Raw genomic sequence first — 17,614 nt, 5'->3', positions numbered from 1 at the left:
TTCCAGGACTTGCGCGCTGGCTCCTCTCTCATCCAGCTGGCCGTGCCTCCACATCTCCTTGGCAATGGTGGGAGAGGTCAGGGCTCTGTCCCAGACTTTTCTCTCTTCGTCTGCTCTCAGCCCTAGCGGGTCTGGCTGCTCTCATGGCTTTGCACACCATCCCACCACAGGTGACCCCCACAAGGTCCGTTCTAGCATAAACCTCCGCCCTCATCCCCGGGCTGGAGATCCCACTCCTTACTCGGTGTCTCTGCCTAGATGTCTCCCTGGAATCCATCCCCTCCCTCTCCACCCCACCCAACCCACCTGAATCTGCTCGCTTAGAGGGTCGCTTATTTCAGTAAGTGATAACTTATAAATGATAGCCATTAGGACACTCTGTAAGCTGCACAAACCTGCCTATACCCCCCCCCACACTACACACACACACACACACACATACACACACACCACATACACACAGGCACAGACAGACACACATGACACACAGAGAGAAGGCTGACACACATGCACATACATGGGCATACTCCAGGACATCCAGACATGACACACACAAATGCTGCGCAGACCCGGACACACAGACCCACATGTATGCACATAGGGAGCACACACAAATAGACACACACTCATGGAGGGCCACACAGACACAGGAAGACACCCCTCACCTCTCTGCCTTCCTCTCCCACCCCTTTCCCTCTCCTTCCCTCTGCTCCCTGGGGCCATCCAGGCAGGTCCTGCACGCTCTGTGCTGGCCCTGCTCTGCCTGGACCAGGCGTGTCAGCGACTCCCCTCATTGCCTTCAGGTCTTTATTGGGAACCATCTTCTCATGTTCTGGCATTCTAACTACTTGTGAAACCTCAACGCCACTCCCCACATACACACACATGCAGACACACACAAACACACTTGGTATCCTCTTGACCCCACCAGCTTTTTCCTCTTTGTCATAAATGATCTCATAGACTAAATATTTCTCTCACCTTGTCCCTTGTCTCCCCCAGCGGGACAAAGCTAAGCCATATTCGGGCAGGGATTTTTTTGTCTGTTTGCTCCTCATGTCTCCCTACGTAATACAAATGCTCACCATGGTTGGGGCTGGCCTGGGCCAAAGCCAAGGAGCTGGGAGCTCAAGCCAGATCTCCCGAAGGGACCGAAGCACTGGAGCCATAACTGCTGCCTCCCAGAGTGTGCATTAGAAGGAAGCTGGATTCAGGAGCTGGAGCCAGGAAGTGAACTTGGACACTCCAATGTGGGGCATGAGTGTCTATGTGCCCACCTCCCACCCCTTACTCTTAGTGATACAGTGAAGTGAGGGCAGTGAAAAGAATTGTCTACTCTCCTTGGGGTCCTCCATCACTTTCCTGGCTCAGTGCCATCTCGCTCACCTCCCTGCTTAGTGCATTGCCTCCTGACTTCCCCACTTTTCATCCCTTGTCCATTTTGTGTTCTCTTCCTTTCTCCCTCACTAGCTCTGTCTTGCAGTGATTCGTCCCCTTTAAACTGAGCTGCCCTCGGGCTCCCTGCCCTGTGGATGCCCCCTCTCCCCCGACTTGTTCCCTCTGGACTGATTTCCCCACTCTTACTTCCTGGTGGCTCTCTCTCCGCTCTTGCTCTTGGTACCTGCCCCTTCTTTGTTGGCCTTTTACCGCACACCGTCTGCTTTTTCAAGTTCAAGATTTGCAATACAGTTCATCCATGTTCACTTGATGTGTGCAGGCTAACACTGACTAATAACACTTTTATGGAAGATGTAATTTTGTCACTTTAAAGAGACAAGGAAGTGCAAAAATGTGAATAACATCCATCGCTCAGTAAGCATCTGCCATGTTCCAGTCCTTTATGTATGTTGTCTCTAATCCTTCAATGCCTTTTAAAAAGCTATTATTTATTCCCATTTTATATTTGAAGAAGTGATGCTGAGCAGGATGAGTGACTGGCCAGAGGCACACACAGCTAGAATTTTCTCTCACGTCTCGCTGTCGCCATCATCTCCCCCTGTCTGTTATGTTACTCTGTTCTCTAAATTAATTGAATTATTATGCCCTATCATCAAAAATAAGCATTAAAAACTGCACCAGAAAGCAAAATAAAAGTGAGATTACATGTAGAGATTTTTAATAGATTTTCTCTATGCACAGCCCCCTTGCCACCCCACATACATAAACCCCCTTCAAGGTGGCAGAGACAAAGTGGCTGGAAAACGATGCAGTGAGAACACCAAAGGGCAACTCTCACTCCCCTTAGCTCCTTGTTGATTTTGACTGAATGATGGAGTTCATTAGAAGTCATGGACTAGAGACTTGTAGAGTTGGAAGTAGTCTTAATGGCCATCCAAAAATAACTTCTTTATTTTACAAATGAGGAAGCCATACTCTGAGAAATAAAATGAGTTCCTCAAAACATATAGATTTACTTGTTGACCTGACCAGGGTGGCAAGTTGAATTAGTGCTCATCAAATGCTTGTTGGCCAACAAATGCACCCAACCGTTTGCGAGCCCTGGAAGTTTCCAGCATCCCAGGATTAGAGTCACTCCAGGCACGAGAGGGTATTCACTAAGAGAGCTATGAGCTATGGCCAAAAACTTAGCCCTCCAAGGGCTTGAGAGGACTCTTGATGATCTTAAAATACCTTAAAATTGGGGTGAATGTGTTTCAAAGGATGTATGCAGAACAACCCCCCACAAAGTGTATGGCACTGACTAGTCATGAGCTCGTGGAAACTTTCGGAGGCTGTGCATCCTCAGAGGTTACCAAATGTCAAAATAAAGCAACTGTTTGTATATTCATAATCTGCAAAACAAATATCCATGAGGATACTTCAAAAATTCGAGGAAGAATGAAATGAAAACATAGCTTGTTTTTGTGCAAAACCCCTTCAAATCATATACGTGCACAGTCTTCAAACTGTTCACAGAAAATGCATATTATGACAAAACTATGCACAAATTTTAAAACATTTTGCATCAAAATACACTTTTAAAATTCCATTTTCACTCACTTTTTGAAGTCCCTTTGTTTCTCTGCGTGTGCATATGAACATTTATAAATGAACAGAGGTGTCATGTTGAAAATGTGTTCATTCCTTAATCATTCCTAATCACTCTATAGTTTTCATTCTAAATATCTCAGAATTTGGGTAGCGCATTAAGATAAACTAAGAGTGTTAGGGAAAGCGGAAGGAAAGGGAACACAGATATGCTATTTTAATATCTTGGTATCGGCTTTCAGTCTTCTTTAACACGTTGTAACAATATTTGGCTCCTAGGAAGTTGTTGTTTTTTTTAATCAGGACTCCAGTTTCTTCCCACCCGATTAGCAACACGCCATCTCGCTGGAATCTAGGAAAAAGCTAATGTATACTGAAACCAGATTTGATGCTTAGAAAATCCTTGAAGTGTTGAAAGGCACACCTGTGCTGTTTGGCAGGTGAACTGGATCTCAAGCAAAGAGTTTCTGCAAATCTCCTGTTCAGTTGGCTAAACTGGTTTTCGCTCCTCTTGAACCTCCCTGGGGTGGCAGGCTCCTCTGTTTTTCCTTAACAACCATGATAACGCCAGAACAGTAACTTCCGAAGTGAATTCCAGTGACTTAGGCCAGAACAGTAGACAGGCTCAGAAGGTATACCTGTTCAGGACATTTTAAATTAATTTTTAGATCAATCACTTTTCATACTAGAAGAAATCTACAGCCTTTTGTGAAGACCAAATTATTGTAATTAAGATGCTACCTTGAACAATTTAGAGAAAGCCAATTTCTCAGTGTGTTCGCTGTTACATTTAAATGAAGAGTTAGTCTGTTATGAATAGTTAAATAAGAATTTCAGAGAACAGAATCCTAAAGAAAATAAGGAAGCATTTATCAGTTGAAAGGTACTCTCTGTAAATTGGTTTGCAGATTAACTGAAAAGGTTATCTGGGACTCCATAATCTTAAAGTGAAATGGGCCATTTTATCCATTATTTCTTTGTAAAAATACTTTTTGACCCACTTTGATTTTCTGGACATTCTTACATATACTTTTAGGATTCTTCTGACTAAATTGGTTTGAAAAGCTCAAGCTATAAGACATTCTAAAACGAATGCTTGAATCATTACATAATATTCTGTAAGTACTAAAGAAAGTTAACAATTTGCATTCTTTGGTCACTCATGGGCTTGAAAATATAACTTTCTACATTAATATGCAATTCATTCTTGGGAAGAAAAAAAGGTTAGCATTGTCTAATCTTATAGAAAGGTCAAAGGATAAAAGTAAAAGAAAAATCCATCAAGTACACAGGCATGACGACCTTGGTCTGATCTAGCTGGTCAAGGGCTGTGGTTTTCAGCCTGGCCACACATTGGAAGCTTCATAAATGCTACTGCCGTGGACCCCTGGGGAGCTGCTGGCTTCTTTGGTTGGTGAGGCAGCAGAGAGAGAGGACAAAGAAGAACTTGAATTAAGAATTTATTTCATCTGAAAGCCGTGTTGCATCGGTGACATGGGTTTATGGATGTTTAAGTTCAATAGTTAGAATTACACTATATTGTAAATTAGCTTTGAGAGACTGGTCTAAAACATAGAACCATGGTTTATAGGTCTTTCTTTAAGAGACACACAATGTGTCTCTGAATCCAGACAGAATTTATAGCCAAACAGTTGATGAATGAGGAACCGCTTGAGTCTTAAAGGTCACAATACACTTTTTGTGTGTGTCAAAAGTAAATCAGGACATTGTCTAGTAGCAAGAAAAAAAATCATCAGCACATTTCGTGAATATCTGTCATTAGCAAGGCACAGAAAACAGAGACTGCCAAGGTGAAGAACTATAGTATAGGTGTTGTGGCACAGCGGGTTAAGCTTCTGTCTTCAGAGTCAGAGTCGTGGATGCTCCACCTCCAATCCAAATCCCCACTGACGTGCCTGGGAAAAGCAGAGGAAGGTGGCCCGAGTCCCTGGGTCCCTGCGCCCACATGGGAGAATTGGAAGAAGCTCCTGGCTTCTGCCTGGCTCAGCACTGGCCGCTGTGGCCATTTGGGGAGTGAACCAGCTGATGGAAGATTTCTCTGTAACTCTGCCTTTCACATAAATAAATAAATCTTTAAAAAATACAAACTGTGTACTATTATTAAATATTAGTGATTTTTGTGTGAGTGTTTCCAAACAGTAAATCAGATATGAGATAGGCAAATGGGGGCCAACATTGTGGTGTAGTGGCTAAAGCTGCCACCTGCAGTGTCAGCATCCCATATGGGCTCCAGGCTGTTCCACTTCTGATCCAGCTTTCTGCTAATGTGCCTGGGAAAAGCAATGGAAGATAACTCAAGTGCTTGGGCCCCTGCATCCACATGGGCGATCTCGAAGAAGCTCCCAGCTCCTGGCTTCAGCCTGGCCCAGCCCTGGCTGTTGTGGCCATTTGAGAAGTGAAATAGTGGGTGGAAGATCTCTCTCTCTCTCTCTAGCTCTCTCTCTCTAGCTCTACCTTTCAAATTAATAAAAAATAGATCTTTTAAAAAAGCAATAAGAGATGATTCAGAAAGGAATATGGTCTAAAACCAGTGGTAGAGGGTGCTGGTGTTGTAGTGCAGCAGGTTAAGCTGCCACTTAAAATAATGGGCATCCCACATTGGAGTGCAGGTTCAAGACCCCATTGTCCCACTTTTGATCCAGCTTCCTGCTCATGAACCTGGGAAGGCAGCAGAAGCTATGTCTAGTGCTTGGACCCCAGCCACCCATGTGGGAGACCAGGATGGAGTTCTAGGATCCTGACTTTGGCCTGGCCCAGACCAGCAGGTGGAAGATATCCTCTCTCTCTCTCCTCCCTCTCCCTCCCCTTCCCCCTCCTTTGTGGGGAGCAACTCGGACTAGACTGTTACTGGAATTAAGACTTATTCTATGCATCTGCCCTCCCACAATATGGCGCTGGGAGAGGAGGAAACAGCTTCTACTCAGCTGCCTCCAGTTCAACCAATAAACAGCAGGACCTGCTCCTGATTGGAGGAGAGCAGCGTACTCGGCGTGTGGGTAGCAGAGTTGGGATTGGTGGAAGAGGACTATAAAGGAGGAGAGAGACAACATGCACCAGGAACATCTGAGGAACACCTGAGCAGCCCCCGAGAGAGCCGGCCGACGGTGTGCCGCTCCCCCGTGGAAGTGGGGAAAGTGGCAGGGGGAACCGCCCTTCCACGGAGGTGGAAGGGTCGGTAGCCAACCCGGGAAGAACCAGCAGCAAACCCGGGGAGGGCCGAGCAGACAAAAGAACAGCACAGGGTCCTGTGTCGTTCCTCCACGAAGAGGGGGAGCGACATAATGGTGCCGTGACTCGGATATGAAGCCTAGGCAGGGTTTAGTGTCGTTCCTCCATGAAGAGGGGGAGCGACACTCCTTCTCCCTCTCTCTCATCACTCTGCCTAGCAAACAAATTAATTTTTTAGAAGGATTAGTAGGGGAAATCTACTGAAGGGCAAGAAACCAGGTGACAGAAGTACTTTCAAAAGGTAACTCATACAAAAGGATAGTAGACACTCTGGAGTCACCACTGGGCAGACACCGATTGGAATAACTGAACAGGAGAAGGAAGAGGTTAGGAAGGTGCTCCCCAAATTTTGTTTTTAAGCTTTATCTACAGTGAACCCAACATGGCAGAGAGCTGGCCAGTGGGTAACCTACTGCATCCCACTGAACAAGCCTTCTTCACTCCCACCCCATCTGCAGAAGCCAAGAGTGCATGAAGCACACCTCCCTGCAGCTGCACATCCAAGAGGAGGCCACTTGGGGTGCTGTCAGGGTGCAGATCATGGCAGCATTTCTGTGCAAGTTAAAGAGACATTCTGGGGCCAGCACTGTGGTGCAGCGGGTTAAAGCCACAGCCTGCAGCAGTGGCATCACATATGGGTGCCAGGCCAAGTCCTGGCTGCTCCACTTCCACTCCAGCTCCCACCTAATGCACCTGGGAAAGAGGTGGAGGATGACCCAAGCCCTTGGGCCCTTGCACTCTCCTGGGAGACCTGGAAGAAGCTCTTGGCCCAGCCCTGTCCACTGTGGCCATTTGGGGAGCAAACCAGTGGTTGGAGGAACTCTCTGTCTCTCCTTCTCTAACTCTGCCTTTCAAATAAATAAATCTTTTTTTTTAAAGAGACATTCTGAGGCCCAATAAAAAAAAACTTTCTAAAAGGACTTACAAAACAAAACAGAAGACAAGGTATCTGGCTGTGCCTGGAATCCTTGGTCCTGAATTCTCAATCGAGGGCTGAAAATCATTCTGGAAATAGGACGGTTGTGTGAATGTGGATCGTGTCCCACTGGTCTCCATGCCAACCTGAGTTTTGATGATTTTGTATTCTCTTCCTCATGGCCACCTGGTCACCTCTAATTTCCTCTTCACCCATTTGGTCAAAACAAAAGCGACAAAGAAGAATTAAATTCTTCACCATGAACCAGAGTTTCCGCACGCAAAGATTGTGAAACACAGGGCTGATAACTAGCCTTTTTTGTAGCGGACTTGATTTATGGGTTTCAGACCTTTGGTTACTTTTGGCAAGAAGTGGATCCTGAAAGGTCACACAAGAACGGCAAGAGCTTTAAGTGGACAAATAATAACCCCATAATAAACCAGTGTCTTTGTTCCTCCATTTATGCCCAGATTTGTAACCCCAGGAGCTGGAAGCACACCTTGATCTTTATGTTTACCTTGAGACAGTAATGAGGGAAAGAAGCGATACATGAGTTTATTCTTCACCTGGGTGCCAAAGGTGGAGGTGTCGTAAAAAATGAAGCAAGACTCACAGTGGGGGGCCGTGCCGTGGCACAGAGGGTTAAGCCGCCACCTGCAGCCAAAGCGTCTCATATGGTTTGTATTCCCGGCTGCTCCACTTCCAATCCAGCTCCCTGCTAATACGCCTGGGAAAGCAGCGGAGGATGGCCCAAGCCCTTGGACCCCTGCACTCATGTGGAAGACCTGGATGAAGCTACTGGCCCCTGACTTTAGTCTGACCCAACCCTGGCCAATGCAGCCACCTGGGGTGTGTCCCAGTGGATGGAGTATCTGTCTGTCTCTTTCTCCCTCTGTGTAACTCCTACTTCAAAATGAGAGAGAGAGAGAGAGAGAGAGAGGAGCTGACTGTGATAGAACTCTCACTTCACAGAACAGGCCCACAGAACGGGGTGGGGGTTGGGGCTGGAAAGGAGCAACAGGCAGAAACCTTTAAATGCACGCTCCGTGTGCAGTGCCTCGGGAAGGGACACGTCTGCAATACACAAGGTCGAGATCGGAAGGACGGCTGCCGTGGAGCCTGGGCTGTCCATCTGCTGCTGCCCTGAGTTCAGGCTTGTGCCTACGAGGCCTTTCCGCATACTGCCCGGCCCCAAAGAACTACAGAATTTGGAGGGCAAGGCCGGTTTGGAGCTCAGAGACAGCACCGTGATCCCCGGTGACAAGCCAACAGAGTCATGCAGACAAGCGTGGCGCGCAGGCCTTTATGGAGTTCAGCAGCCCGAGAGCTGCGGTAGCTGACCGTGTCCTTTCAGAGCACACAAAAGGCTGTTTTTCTGCTCTGCTTTACAAGGTACTCAGGAAGCCAAACTATTTGCCGTGGGCAGGGCTGGGTCGGGGGTGGCAGGCTGGGGGCCGCAGCAGGCTGTCCACTGCCTGGAGTCCCTGCACCGCTGCAACGAGACAGCTGTTCTCTTACGCGCGAGATGCAGGGGCCGCCCGGCTGGAGTAAAACCGGGCTGCTGCGGGACTTGAGCCTGGTGCGCGCCCCTTGCGCTCCGCGGCCACAACCCCGCACCTGCCCGGGCGTTGGTGTGCGAGGCCGCGCGCGCCCCCTAGCGCCGGGTCTCGGGGCAGCGGCAGTGGCGGGCGGGGGCGGAGGCGGCGGCGGAAGGCGGAGTCGGGGGCCGGGCGCGCGGGGGTCGTGGCGCCCAGTGGGAGCTCCGGCGCGAGCGCGAGCGAGGCTGCAGCGGGCGGGATGGCGAGCACGGCCTCGGAGATCATCGCCTTCATGGTCTCCATCTCAGGCTGGGTGCTGGTGTCCTCCACGCTGCCCACCGACTATTGGAAGGTGTCCACCATCGACGGCACGGTCATCACCACGGCCACCTATTGGGCCAACCTGTGGAAGACGTGCGTCACCGACTCCACCGGCGTCTCCAACTGCAAGGATTTCCCCTCCATGCTGGCGCTGGACGGTCTGCATCCCCTCGGCCCCGCGCGGCCAGCCCGACGGGACGCCCCCTGGCACCCCGCGACCCCTTCCGCGGAACCCCGGGGCCAAGCTCCTCCGAGGCCCGGCCCCTCTCCCACCTCTCCCCGGGCCTGAGGGAGCCGGGGAGGGTCCCCGGGTGGGATGACCCCCAGGCCCGGCGGTCCGGCGTCTCTACGGACGGCTCCTGCCGGGGCTTGTCCCCTCCTCCCTACTGCGCCCCAAATCGGGGTCCTCACTAAACGGCCTTGTTGAGAGCCAGATCTGCCGGCTCCAGCTCCCTACGTCGCTTTGTTGGCTCCTTTCAAAGCAGGCAGGAAAAAAAGAGAAACATATTGCAGTTTTGTTGTTTGCTTTAAAGCTTTTCTGTCAACTTGCCCGCTTACGCCTTAACACTTGCTCCAAATTCTAGGAAAATCAATTAGCTCTGATCCACGCAGAACGTGGACCCGCAGTTGGTGCGTCCGGCCCTCCCGCGTCCGCTGTGCGGGCTGCCCCGCCTGGTGCTTTGCAGGTGTTCCCCTGCGTTGTGCTAGCTAGCTAGCGGGTCTCTGTGTGTTGCACTGCCTTGAAGCGACAGGTGGATATTCAGATACAAAACTGAATAGTCGACGTAATAGCCCTAGTGGTTTCTTAAGTCCCAGACTGTTCCAGGATTTTACAGTAAGAGACTAAGGTGGATCTTAAAAGGCGTCATCTGCATTAATTTTAGATTTGAGACGTGTTCCTTTTGTTGTTGTTTGTTTGTTTTTAATGCCTGTTCTTGCAGTTTTTTATTTGCATAGCTGGGTGAAAGACAAGATTGGGTTTCCCGCGAGATGGTGTTTGCTACCCAAAGCTGAATTAGGCAGGTGGCGGGGGGGGGGGGGGTCTTTTCCGATTTCAAAGCTACCTGTTGCTCAGTGTGGTTTTTGATGGCACCTTGCATGAGGGACTAGGCGTCTGGGTTTAGAAGGGTGGCGCCCAGGTCTGCGTCCTGTTGTGTAGAACGAGCAGCCGGAACCCTGTTTCTTCCCCTGCAGATGTTGAATTTCCTGTGCTTTGCAAGCTCGCATCCAGGTAATGAACAGGCTGCCTCTTGTTCCTGTGGTTTACGTTCAGGAACACGGGGTTGACAGTTGCTGTGCTGCGAGCATTCTTCCCTGTGTGCCTCCGTTGATACCTGAGATGGTGCCAGGTAGGGCGCTTCCTTCTGTGGGACAGTGGCGGGAGGAATCAGTGCTCTAGGGGACTAGTAGGGGCAGGTCAGTGGTATCCTGATGGGGGTAGTGAGGAGGAAAGAGCGCTTAGCGCTCAGCTGGTAAGCCTTGGGGCCAGTGGGCAAGTGGAGCAGAGACCAGCGGGGTTCATAGGCCACCCAACTTGTTATGAGAAGGTGATTTGGTTTTTTTCTCCACACCTTTTACTTAACATAATTAGTATAATAACAGATACACAATTTTAGCCTACTTATTTTTTTTTTTAGCATTGCATTGTAAAGCTTTTTCCCATGTGATTAAAATGTCCTTGAGTTTCGAATGGCTGCATAATAATAGGTCACTGGTATTTGAGTGCATGGTAATTTGTTTAGCCTTCCTAGCATAGCATTCAGGTAGTTTGCAATTTTTTTTAATTTTTAAAGATTTTTATGTGCTTTCATTTTATTTGAAAGGCAAAGAGAGAGAAATTTTCTACCTATGGGTTCACTCCCCAAGTGCTCACAGCAGCCAAAGCTGAGCCAGGCTGCAGCCAAGGGCCTGGAATTCAGTCTGGGTCTCTCACTTGGGTGGCAGGGACCCAATTGTCATCATCCACTGCCTCCCAGGGTGCACGTGGAAGCAGAAGTAGGGCGGGGACTCAAGTCGGACACTCTGGGATGGAATGCAGACTACCCCATGGTGACTGAACTGCACCAAATGCCCACTCCTAAAAACGTGTTTTTAAATCGAGGTGAAAGTTTTAACCTTAAAAAATTAATCATTATAAAGTGAACAACTCAGTGGCATTTAGTACTTTTCACGAGGCCGTACAGCTACCACCTCTGCAGGAAATGACTTTTGTGAACATAAATGACATCGTTCTGCCTTTTTTCTGCAGTATTTTAAAATTGGTCGTGTATCTCTCCAAGTTGGTACAGATAGCAGTGAGTCTTGTTAGCTACAGCATAGTATTCATTTGTCTGAATAAATTGGTGCATTTAATCATTTACTCATTGTGGACATTGGATCCTTTCCAGCTTTTTGTTGGTGTTCATGCTGTACTGAAAATCTTTGTATTCACCTCTTTGTATTCCTGTGTATTTCTGCAAACTGCTCCGCTGAGACTTGTTACTACTGTCAGAGCAATAAATATGCATTTTCATATTCAGTTTATACTGCAAGATTACATTCTACCAACAGTGTATGAGGCTACCTGTTTCTCTACATTCTTCCCACTAAGGTTTTCTTTTTTTAAAGATTTATTTATTTGTTTGAGAGGTAGAGTTACAGACAGAGAGAGGGAGAAATAGAGAGAAAGGTCTTCATCTGCTGGTTCACTACCCGGATGGCTGCAACGCCAGAGCTGAGCTGGTCCAAAGCCAGGAGAAAGAGTCAGGAGTCTTTTTAGGGTCTCCTGTGTGGGTGCAGGGGCCCAAGGACTTGGGCCATCTTCTCCTGCTTTCCCAGGCACATTAGCAGTGAGCTGGATCAGAAGTGGAGCATCTAGGACTCAAACCGGCCCCTTGCTATTGAGTTTTTCATCCAGAAGATATTGTTATTTTAATTAGCATTTCCCTGATTACCAGCAGTTTTGGCATCTTACTGTATAGTTAGTGACCATTTTTTTTTCTCATTTGCAATTTGTCCATATCTTGTGCCTATGGTTCTGTTGTTTTCCTCTTAAAATGACCTGTCACTCTGATTTGTTATATATCTTCCATTTCAGACCATTGCTTGCCTTTTAAATTTATGACACCTGTTTTTCCCTATAGGACTTGGAAATCTGTGGAATAATCATGCTGACCAGTCTCTTCCTTGACAACTTGGTCTTCTTAGTATTCAGAGAGCATTTCCTATTGAAAACTCTTCTGTCTCTCCCAGAAGGGTTGCATCACACAGCTGCATGTTCGTATTGGGGAGAGCTGATTAGCTGTTCTCCCACCTGCAAGTGGAACTTTCCGGAACAGGGCCTTTGTGCTTGCCTACTTTGTGCATGTGTTTCCAGGGCAGGTGCATCTGTTGGGTGTTGGTCTTGACATTGCCATTAAAGTGGTAGGAGAAAGATATCTTCCTTTGGACCATGGTGGCCATAGGCCTGTGCAGCCCACTCCTCCCGTTAAGCTGGAAAGGAGCTCTAGATTGGAGAGAGAGAGGACTCAGAACTCCCTCATCTTGTGTCTGGTGGAAGAACAGGCATCTTGGATGCAGGTGTTGGGATCACTATTCTGAATTTCCTATGAGTTCAAAGCTCTGATTCCTTACCCTCGGGGGGGTACCATGACCACCCCAGTTTTTCCGGCTGAGGAAATGAGGCATGACAAAGCTGAAGTCTGGATTTAATATTGCACCATGCTAAGAATCCACCTCTCAGTTCTGTGTGGACTCAGTCTCTCAGGGTCTTGGAAAGGAAGCTTTGAGGAGTTTCTTATTCCTTGTCAGATACCTTGTTGGTTTTACTTATTCTGTGAAGTGGGTGCTATGTTCCTGTTCTACAGATGAGAAAACACTGAACTCAAATCAGGCAATAATGTGATCAGGGGTAGGTCACAGGTAGAAACACCAGAGCTGAAATTCAGAGTTCCTGCTTCCCCACCATGGCACTCTTTTTTCAGAGTCTTCCAAGAAACACACACACACACAAAGTTACTAATATAAGAAAAAACATGTTTGGAGTTAGCCAGCTGAACTCAGTTTACGTGATTGCAATTTTGTTGGCGACACACAAAGCATCCTGATCAGGAGCCAGCTGAGCAGATGCCTCTCTTTCTCCATCAGTGTCACAGAGTGTCTTCACAGCCTGTTTGAAATGCTGCTTGTAGGTCTTTTTTTCTTTTTTAAAGATTTACTTATTTATTTGAAAGGCAGAGTTACAGAGAGGCAGAGAGAGAGAGAGATCCATCTACTGCTTTCCCAGGCCATAGCAGAGAGCTGGATGGGAAGTAGGGCAGCTGGGACTTGAACCAGCACCCATGTGGGATGCCGGCACTGCAGGCGGTGGCTTTACCCACTTCACCACAGCACCAGCCCTTCCTGTAGGCCTTGACATCACAATGAACACAAGCATGCTGTTGTCTTCTATCTTGACTCTGTGGTCAGGGGTAACTTAATGATGGCCAGTGGTCAAGTTTGTTTCTCCTGGGGGAGCTCTTTCAAGGATATTTGGGCCGCCTCTGGAGGTTCCGTGTCTTGGGCTGCCGGAAGTGGGTGACATGCGGATCCTCTTTATTTTGTGGCTGGAGACGTCTTTCAACACTGCCTTCTTGGCCAAAAAAGCATTTGTTTTGGCTTTGGCTGTGGCTTTGGGAGGAGAGGAGCTTCCTTCTCCGCCTCTGGCACCTTCATGGTAAAAAGTGTTTGTCTTTTTTCCTTCTAAAAATTCAGCAACTAGCACAGGTGCTACTAGTGAATTGTGTCCACCACGAGGATGTTTTCATTTTTGCTTGGCTGCAATCGAAGATCAGGTCTGCATCGTTTAGAAAACACTTGACTTTTAAGGGACACCTTGAAGGTTTCCTCCAAAAGCATCCATTACGTTAAAGTTGCTGTATTTTACATCTTGAGAACTTCATGGTTGAATGGGTTAGTGATTTCCGTTTATTGCTCGTCTATATTCCTTTGGGAGCACTCCTTGAACCTCAATGGAGGATCGTTTTCAGCCAGAGTTGTTTTTAGTTTATGCCATCTATTTCTGTTAGTGGGAATGTTTGCCGTTTCTCCCAGGAGAACTAACTATAAATTATACTTCAGAGAACTTCTAAGTAAATATGTTCATGCCCCAGCACTTTAATGCGTTAATTAGCTATTAACAGTGTCCGTAAATTAGACTTGTCAGAAATAATGGCCTCCTTGGCTGGGATTTTACGTCTACCTCACTTGATGGTGTTACTTCTGAGTCTTGCCCTTAGGAACTGTTAGGAAGTTGGGTCTGCCTTACAGAAGATAAACTGTGCTTGCTGGAAGTCACTGAAGGCTTGAGTCTATAGGTGTTATTAAGACTGGTAGCTCCTGATTTCCAAACCCTGTGTTGACTGGCAGCTCCGCACTTGTATGGCTGACAGTGGGGGTTCATCCTCTACTCTTTGCTCCCCATTTCAAACATCTAGCCAATGAGGGGCTTTGTGCATACAAAAAGCTCAATGGTAATTGCTACTGTTCCATACCAGAGAGAAGTACCTTATCTTCCAGACCAGGGGATTTGGTTGGCAGGAGAGAAGAACCTGACCAAATCAGACCCTACTCCCTCCAGCTCCTCTTGTACAAGAGACTAGAGCAGGTACAAGGGCTGTGGTAGAAGAACTCAGAGTGTGAAACCCAGAGAAGAGAACAGGAGTAGAGGTTACAACTGTTATCATTTCCATGTTGTCTCAAAACTGGAATGGATTAGCCTGGGATTCTAACCACTGTTTACCACCTGGGAAAACAAATGCCTTCCCTCTTCTACATGACCACACTGTAGAACTTTTCCTTTGCTGAAGTCCAGACCACCTGCATTTTCTGTGAGTACATCCTCTAAAATAACTACAGCAAATGCGAATTATGGTGCATACTAGTGATTTGTACATATATATGTATATAAATTATAGATACACACATATTTATTAGCCCCCCCCCATCCTTATCTAAGATTTCATTTTCTTTGATTTCAGTTACTCATGGTCAGCTGTGGTGTGGAAATATTAAGTGGAAAGTTCCAGAAGTAATTCATAAGTTTTAAGTAATGTTTGTTATAGTACATTGTTATAGTTATTTTATCATTAATTATTCTTCATCTCTTCCAGTGCCTAAATTCTCAGTAAAGCTTTATCATAGGCGTGTGTATACAGGCAAAAGCATAGTATATACAGGGTTCAGTACCACCTGTGGCTTCAAGTCTCCCCTGGGGTGTGGAAGTCTTAGAACTTGTTCCTCATAGAGAAGCGGAACTACTACCTATATATATTTACTCTCCCCCAACATTTTTGTTTGTTTGATGATTGCTTCCAGAGTCAGCCAGAATTCCTCAAAACCACAAATTAAAATGAATTTCACAAAAATAATGAAACTACCCAGTGGCTGCGGAAGCCTCCTTTCTCTGCTATGCCACTGCCTGCACCCTGGGCTCTGGCTTGGAGCCTTTGGGGTAGAAGCTGAAAATCGAGCTGTTCAGTATTGGCTACCAGAGACCCGAATCATCCTGCAGCATGAATATTGCTATCAAAAGAAGCCTTCATTGTCCTATTTTGCTAAAAAGAAGTTTCTTTTGCTGTCTTTGATGGCCTCGGCATCAGTGAAATGGTTTTCTGTGTAGAAGTAGCTCCCATTGTATGATAGAAGGTCATTGTCATTGCAGTCTGCATTTGTGGGGGTTTGAAGTGTGTCACAATTAAGTAAGCAGCACCTGTGTGCTCTTCAGAGTGGACTTTTAGAAATAAAACTTCATTCTTTCCAGTGAAATATGGACTGGAGGCCACCAGTGCTTTCTTCCTGAACTCATGACTATCGTGGTCTTAGAATTATTATTTAATAAAGGCTTGAACAATAATAAGTGGTTTTCTATATTCTGGCACTTCAGGATTTTTTTCCAAGTGAAAAGTTTAACACCCAGTGTAAACCTGATGACTGCTCATATGCTCAGCAGATAGTAACTTACACCTGGCATGTGGTACTGTCACTGTTTCAGATCGAAATATGGCAGGGTTTCGAGTGACATGAAAATGGCTATGTGCAAACGTTTTTTGTTTCAATTCTATTGATTTAAAATGTGTTAGTGCCTGGACAAAAGCCACACTGAAGTTTACCATCACCCTAGCTATGCAAACAAAAATGAATGCCTAAGACAATGAATGGTGCAGGAGGAATGATCAAACAAACTAACGGAACACACATCTTGGACACTTGGAAGACCTCCATCTAAATGCAAACAGTTGATTTAATAATTAGAAATGACTCCCCTAGTTAAATGATGTTTTAAGCCCGATTTTGTTATATGTTCCCTGAACATGTCACTAACATAGTTCTTGATTTAGATGCCTCATGGTTCATGGCAGTATTCTAGTTAGTCTCATGTATAAGCTTCCACTAATATTGGAAGGTTTAAGAGCTCTTATTTCCAATTGTTAAGTTTTATATTTTTATCATGTCAAAACCATTAGGACATCTATTTGAAGGACCTGACATGCAAAGGACTTAGAGCATTGGGATGATGGCAGATGATGCTTCTCATTGCGGCAGGCAGTATTATGTGGATTTTGTAGTTCCATCTGGGTTGGAATTCATGTATACTCTTGAGTAAGTAACTCACCCCTGGAAGATCACACAACCTTTGTGTGCCTCAGTTTCCTCATCGGTAAAAATGGAAATAATAACATTCAGACCCCTCATGAGAATAGTGCATATACCAGACTCTGAAATGTGTGTCCTAAAGTAGGCACTCCATAGACATTGGCTTGCTTTCCCTTCTTCTTGTCTTGCCCCGTGTTTTAACCAGCATAGTCCTTTTTTGGGAAAACACATCAGGCCCCAGATTGACTATGTAAACTGAGGGTTTCCACATGTACTGCTGCATGTTTGTGTTAATGGAGATGACTTCCTCTAATTGCAGGTTATATCCAGGCATGTAGAGGACTGATGATCGCGGCTGTCAGCCTGGGCTTTTTTGGTTCCATTTTTGCACTCTTTGGAATGAAGTGTACCAAAGTGGGAGGCTCAGATAAAGCCAAAGCTAAAATTGCCTGTTTGGCTGGGATTGTATTCATCCTGTCAGGTAAACAGTGACTTTCTTCCAAACAAGGTACTGCCTGATGCTCATGAAATAACACTAACCATTGTGCTTTCCCAACGGAACTCTCTAGGACTGTGCTCAATGACTGGCTGTTCCCTGTATGCAAACAAGATCACCACAGAATTCTTTGATCCTCTCTATGTTGAGCAAAAGTAAGTACCTTTTTCAGTCTGTACTTTGCCAGCTCATAGGAAATGTATCTAAATTAGTATTCTAGATTAAGAGGCATGAGTTTCCTATATGACTGTTGAGTTTCCTGTATGGCTTTTGAACGTCTGGGATGCTGATAGATGATGGTATTTGGTGATATTGTTCAAAATTGAATATCTGATGTGCCACACTGGCAAAATGTGCATTTCATTGCTCTGTCAAAGTATAAACCTCATCCACTCTACATCTTATATTTGTAGTCAAGCAGAGCAAAAGTGGCAGAGAGATGCAAGGTGGGGAGGAAAGCATGATGAGATGTGAGAATAGAAAATGAAAAGTTTG

At 46.3% G+C, this 17,614-nt stretch overlaps 1 protein-coding gene across 2 annotated transcripts in view; it reads left to right on the top strand.

Moving 5' to 3' along the window:
* CLDN10 (claudin 10) overlaps positions 1–17,614 on the top strand; it is a 126,644-nt gene that overhangs the window by 96,637 nt on the left and 12,393 nt on the right. Inside the window, exons 1-3 of one of the 2 annotated variants that reach the window (XM_008260101.4) lie at positions 8,867–9,170; positions 16,943–17,104; positions 17,193–17,274. In XM_008260101.4, coding sequence (XP_008258323.1) covers positions 8,951–9,170; positions 16,943–17,104; positions 17,193–17,274 — 464 coding nt within the window. In that variant the 5' untranslated portion in view covers positions 8,867–8,950. Of the gene's footprint in view, positions 1–8,866; positions 9,171–16,942; positions 17,105–17,192; positions 17,275–17,614 lie in introns of those variants that run through there. The other variant, XM_008260102.4, reaches the window with a different exon arrangement.

Source organism: Oryctolagus cuniculus, chromosome 9 (genome assembly GCF_964237555.1).
Source record: "Oryctolagus cuniculus chromosome 9, mOryCun1.1, whole genome shotgun sequence".
NCBI classification, from domain to species: Eukaryota; Metazoa; Chordata; class Mammalia; order Lagomorpha; family Leporidae; genus Oryctolagus; species Oryctolagus cuniculus.
This window is presented reverse-complemented; position numbering and strand designations above follow the sequence as displayed.